This window comes from Chenopodium album, chromosome 22 (assembly GCF_948465745.1).
Source record: "Chenopodium album chromosome 22, dcCheAlbu1.1, whole genome shotgun sequence".
NCBI lineage: Eukaryota > Viridiplantae > Streptophyta > Magnoliopsida > Caryophyllales > Amaranthaceae > Chenopodium > Chenopodium album.
Window position 1 is genome coordinate 11,094,748 of NC_137855.1, and position 6,200 is coordinate 11,100,947.

The window sequence follows — 6,200 nt, forward strand, 5'->3', positions numbered from 1 at the left end:
TTATGCACTAATGTAATGTAGAAAATATAATTAAAACAATACAAACAATTATAAGTATATGTTACACATAATAGTACTCAGATTAATCCAGTTGTTCGAATAAACGGACTAAATTCGAACCCTTCAAATGTGAATCGGATCCGGATTTGGACTCGAGTCCATGAAACAAATATTTAACGGATTGGATCGGATTCGGATTTTGCCCCATACGACCCGAATCCGATCCGTTTCCATTCCTAGTCGCACCTCCCCTACCCCTCCCTGGAAATCTTTCTCCCGCCCACACAAACCCTAGAAAATCATCCTCCTCCCCTTAAAACTGTCGCCCATCCCTTCACCTATTCTAACCTTTATCGAAATATTGGGTAGTTAATAGTAGTAGTACAAAAAAAGTAAATATATAGGACATATATAATTATGTAACAAGATAAATATTACTCTACATGTGAACTATATATGTACTCCTTCCTCTATTCTAAGTATAATGCACCGCGGCCTATGGGGAGTTGCAATCTTGCAAATGTACAAATGTAAAACACGTTCTTTTGTGGCAATCTTTGGTTAGCTTAGCCTATCATCACTTTTTTTTTTTTTTTTTTTTGGACATACATCATTGATTATATTACAATTATGTTTATACCACAATGTCAAACAAATAACAGAACACATGATAAGAACCGTTTTACTTTTTAAGTCTCACCACTAATCTAAATTAGGCATCAATCACTCAAATAATTAATGGTTGTTCAAGAATCCTCCCTAGTAAAGCCGCCAAATCATAGGCGATTAAAGAAATTTAAAAAAAAACGTTCACAGTGGGACTCGAACCCACAATCTCCCGCTCCGGAGGCGAGCGCCTTATCCATTAGGCCATGCGAACGCCTCAATACTCTTTTATTCCCCAGTTATTTATTTAAACAAAACTAAGAATAATTCATCTTCAACAAACCCAAATTAATGGCTGATTCCTTTCTTCTTCCTCATCTTCTCTTTCTACATTTCTCCACAATAAACCCTAACTAAAACCCCCCTTTTTCTCTCTCCTCTGACCAACATCTCCAGACCATCAATGGCGTTGACCACTCCAAATCTCTTCTCACACTGCCCTAAATTGAATATCTCCCGCAAAAATTCACTTCCTTTTGCATTTTCTTCCTCCACTTTTCGCCCACCTTATCCTTCTTCTTCATCTTCTCATCTCAGGTAAACTTCTATTCGTGATTCTCAGTAATTTGTTGTTTTTCGTGATTTGAATTATTGTTTTGCATTTGTTTGAATGTGATGGAATGAATTGTTTTGATTTTAATCAGGGTTATCAGAATTGCCCCGAAAAATTATGGAAGAGTTGTTTGTTCTGCTGCTTCTGCTGCTGGAAGTTCGGGTTCCGACGCCGAATTAAATCCTTATGAGGTACAGTAATTTCTATTCGTTTTTGTTATAATTTGAGTTATGATCATTTTTAGAAGTTTGGATTACTGTGTTGGTTAATATTATGCGGTCGAATCGGATATTGAAGTTGAATTTGGAGATTATTGTTCATTGAAACAGCTAGCTAGATGGGTGGGTGTTGGTAATTGTATGGAAATGGAATTATCAATGTGGGTGTAGGATGATAATGGATCGTCAAAAAAACTAGCTAGACGGGGATATGTGATAATAATGTTTGATATTAAGAATTAAACTGGTAATGTGGGTGTATGATTCCATAAAAGAAATCGAGTTAAAAAGGGTATATGATGATAGTGTTTGATAAAAAGAAAAAATTAGCAATGTGGATATGTATTTTCATTAATAGAAAACGAGTGAGAGGGGGAGATATGATGATATTATGATAATGGTTCATTAAAAGAACTAGCAAGAGGGGTATATGATCATGTGGTGATAAAGAAATGATACAGAATATGCGAATATGAATATATGATGATGATTGTCCATAATTAAAACTAGCTATGGGTATGTGATAATAGTGGTTCATCAAAAACAATAGTAAGGTATTTGATGATAATGGTCTTTCCAATGGCAAGAAAGAATTGTGAACAGAATATTTTCTTGTTGAATCTGTTGTGAATCTAGGGATGAATTTTTCAATGTCTTTGGGTTGATTCTTCAAATCTTTGGTAGTGACAGTTGTAGGGAAAAGGTTTGGTGCTTCACAACACTTGTTTTAGCCTTATGATGAGCCATTGCTTATTTCCTCTTTTATCAATCAACTAGATGAAGCTCGATGCACGGGTCGTTTATATATATATATTTTTTAAATATTTTTTCTATTTATGTGATTACATTTGTTATTTTATTAGTTGTACGTAATATATCATTTTCTCTGTATTTGTTTTAAAATATTAGATAAAATTCCTAATCTCAAAAGATAATATTTCGTATTTAATTAATGTAACTATTAAAATCTCATTGGTCAATTATACTTATGTGGCACTTGAATTATTTATTGGATAGAGCTATAATTTATAATCCTACGTGGCACGTTAACTTATCTTAGGTGGCATAATGCTATTGTAGTTTTTTAAAAATATTAATCATATGTGGCGCTCTAATAATTTTTTAAAAATAAAAATTCTACGTGGCGCTCTAAAATCTCGGGAAAAAACTCCCCTTTATATATATATATTAGATTTTAAAAAAACCAAACACTAGCTAATGATTCATGCTAGCTGTATCTAATACGGAGTACTATTTTTAAAAATTCATTACGACTTCTAGTCTGGTGGGCATATATTTTAGTTTCATATATCTAGGTTTGTATCTTTTAGGTGCTTGGAGTGAGCCCCTTTGAAGGATTTGACACGATTAAGACGGCCTATATTAAAAAACGCAAAGACGCTGAACGGAGAGGTGATGAAGCCACTGCTGCCATGGTAAATATGCATTTTTCCTCTTTTGGATAAATGCTCATGTCCTTCATTTCCTGATCTAAGTGGTTGTTCATATATTTGTAACTAATTCGTGCCTTTTCAGTTAGAACGGGCTTACGACAAGATCATGATGGCTCAATTAACTAAGAGGAAGAAAGGGGAGACATTTGGCTCATTTAAGGTACATCATTTGATATTATTTCCGTGACCTCTGCCTTTTTTTTTTTTTTTTTTTTGTTTTCATCAGCTGATATTGTTATATCTCCTTGTCATGCTGCACATGTTTTATAGCTGGTCACTCTTTTTCCTGTTTCTGGCAACATTGTTTGTGTAATGAGTTGTTAATTGGTACTCCATTGAGATTTGGTAGGTAGTGTGAGATAAGGTTTTAGAAGGAAGCTAGGTGGTAGATTTGATAGGCTTTATCTTTCAATGGTACTTAATGTGCTTGATTGTTCTTTGTCATTTTCTTTTTCCAATGTCAAAGCTCACTAGCTCAGTCACATTTCATGCGTTTTTTGAAGCTAAAAGGTTTTTTTTTTTTTTTTTTTTTGAGGTGATTAAAGGAACTTGCTTTATGCTTAAGTTGCTGTTTTATTCTGTAATCCAATTTATTCTCCCTTTCTCCTTGACAAACCTGAGTCTGCTTAGTACTTTTGATTAACTGTTTGGTGCTCTTGCAAAATACAGGTTTCAAAGGATATTAAATATGCTGATAAGCAGCCAGTGGTATCATGGGGACCCAGGTTTGTGTTAAGCTTTTTTCTCTGGACATTGTATTGTTTGTTATTGCTTGTGTACTGTGAAACATTTAGTTCCTGTTTCTCCTTTTATGTTGTTCTTGATGTATCGGATTTAGTCTTTCCATAGGATAGTTTATATTTCATCTAAGAGGTGATACCTACGTGCTTAATAAAATAGTAAAAGTTCAATCAGGGTTTGCTGTAGTGTATTAGAGGATTTGAAGAGAACAGAGAAAATATAGAAAGAATTGGTGGATTTCTGGAGAAGAATTGAGATACAACGAAGATCAATGTAATAAGAAAAAGGAAGGCTGTGCTGATGATCCCTAAAAAGGGTGGTAACAATCATCTTTCAAAAGGCTGATACTCCCACGAAAAGGATAATTACAACAATTCAGAATGATTCTCTCTCACCTCATCTTATTTTTATCCTCTCACCTCATCAATAAACTGAAATCAGACACTCACGGTCTCACCTTAATTAACTTCCATGCATCAAATGCCTCTAGCAGAAGGTTTTGCTGTGACCCATTTAACTTCCTTGGTAGCACCTGTTGTAGGGTGATTTGGATGGGTGGGTGATTAGGTGGTTGTATATAAATTGGAAAGAATGCCGATTAGCTGTCGTCTAAATTGAATTATTTAGCAAATGGGCTACATTATCATCTCTTCTTGTCTTCTTTACCAGTTCATCTAACTATGAAATGAACTATGGTATGCTTTCAGGTCCAGTAAGTCTGATGTCAAGGATATACGTATCAACATGGCTATATCTGCTGTATTTGTAAGTACTGATTGACCAGTTGCTTTGTGCATCCCTGTCTCTTGTTTGGCACATGTCGTTATTCACATTTTCTTGTCTATGAATAGACACTAGTGGTCAGAACAATGTTGGAAACAAGAAATGCAGTTTCTTTGAGTGTCATATGACGATTAATATTTTACTGTGAAGCTCTTCTACTTCTTTGGAAAACAAAGTTCATATACTTCGTACTTATTTAGCTGTTTTGCTATGCAGATAGCTTGGATTTTCATCAAGCAGAATGCTGAATGGAAGCCAATACAATTTCTGGGTTTTGTTTTTGTGTATCGAATTTTTGAGAAGTTAAAAGCCTTTGAACCACCAGTGTCTCCAACGTTCTCTGTAAGAACGCTTAGGAGTTTACAATGCTTATTTTTGAGGGCTCTGTTCTGCACTTATGCAATTTTATCTTGAACTTCTGCTAAGTATTTGTACATGGCCTGGTTGCAGGAAGATGGTGAGGATGATGGACGGGGTCTACGGATGGGAAAACGCCTTCTTCGATCTCTTTGCCTAGTGTTTGGTTGTATTGGTCTTGCTTCCTTGGTATGTATCCTTCTTGACAGCAACTTATTCCGCTTATTTGTCTGCTGTCTTTCTATAGTTATTAAGGTCTGCCATTCAACTTATACTAACAGGTTTCAAGACAGACCTATGTTAGTGTTCAATATACTGAGTTCCACAAACACATCACTGTTTTCACTAATTATTTGAACTTGTTATATCAGAAGTACTTGTTTAAATTCATGGCCCTAATTTTTCAAAGCACTGGACAAATAATATACCACGGAGTTTTTTTTCCATAGTTACCGAACATAGATTGTTAAAACCAGGGCAAATTTAATAGGTTGCGCTTAATTCTCTGCTCCCACTGTACATTTTTGTGCTCCTGTTTATGTGATCTTCTTCCTGTTTTCAGGCTTTTACTGGTGTTCTGAATCTGATAGAGTATTCTGGCAATTATATACCTGCTGCCCTTTACAATAGTCAGGTAAACCCTACCTCCTGTTTCTCTTTCCCCTCTTACCTCATGCTTGATTGCAGCTGACTGAAATATGGATAATTTGCTCAAAATCTTATTCTTACTCTTGTTGGTATAACAGGAACTAATTGTCACTTCTTTATCAGCCATCATTCTCTTCATCCTGGCATCGTATTATAGATGATACAAAGTATGAGTTAAATTTCCAGTCTCTTAAACTTGGTAACAAATTTTGTATTGATTCTAAATGTTGAGTTATGACTGCCAAATTTTGTCAAACTACACTCATCCTTACCTGCTGCTCAATTTGAGTACCTATGTAGTGTAGCTTGTCCATAAATGTAAATTACGGATAACTTTTCTCCTTTCTACCGTATTGTATGCTTCAATTTATTCAATTATGCAATGTCTTTTTTGTGTTCGGGTAGCTTAAGGAAAGTGCAAGTACTTCAAGCTTATACTCATTTTTTCGAGTTTTGAGAGTGAAATGTGTGACAACTCCTTGCATCGATCTTTGAGATGATAGCATCCTATAAAGTTATCAACAATATTGACACTGCAATTTCATGTTACAACTAGTGCTTAGGGACTTTAGCATTGATGTATTCAACATTATGATGCGTTATATTCAATTGATTGAGCTGATTCACTTTTATGAATTTATAACTCTTGTTTTGTAACTTACTAACTTCAAGAATCAAGATGCATTTTGAACTTTAAACATCTTTAATTCTATACACTTAAAATTTAGGAAAAATTGATTCTAATAATCCCACCTTTGGCCGGTTAGCTATCAATAATCC

At 34.7% G+C, this 6,200-nt stretch overlaps 1 protein-coding gene and 1 non-coding gene across 2 annotated transcripts; one reads left to right on the forward strand and one right to left on the reverse strand.

The window, feature by feature from the left end:
• Positions 1–807: 807 nt before the first annotated feature.
• On the reverse strand, positions 808–880 carry TRNAR-CCG (transfer RNA arginine (anticodon CCG)). The gene has a single exon. It is a non-coding gene; the product is annotated as a tRNA-Arg (tRNA).
• Positions 881–983: 103 nt separating this feature from the next.
• On the forward strand, positions 984–5,795 carry LOC145605356 (protein CHLOROPLAST J-LIKE DOMAIN 1, chloroplastic-like). The gene is made up of 10 exons (XM_081661396.1): positions 984–1,203; positions 1,311–1,410; positions 2,769–2,873; positions 2,974–3,051; positions 3,561–3,616; positions 4,340–4,397; positions 4,632–4,757; positions 4,866–4,961; positions 5,335–5,406; positions 5,519–5,795. The coding sequence occupies exons 1-10, from the start codon at positions 1,070–1,072 to the stop codon at positions 5,579–5,581; spliced, it is 888 nt and encodes a 295-aa protein (XP_081517522.1). The 5' UTR covers positions 984–1,069; the 3' UTR covers positions 5,582–5,795.
• The last annotated feature ends 405 nt before the right edge of the window (positions 5,796–6,200 follow it).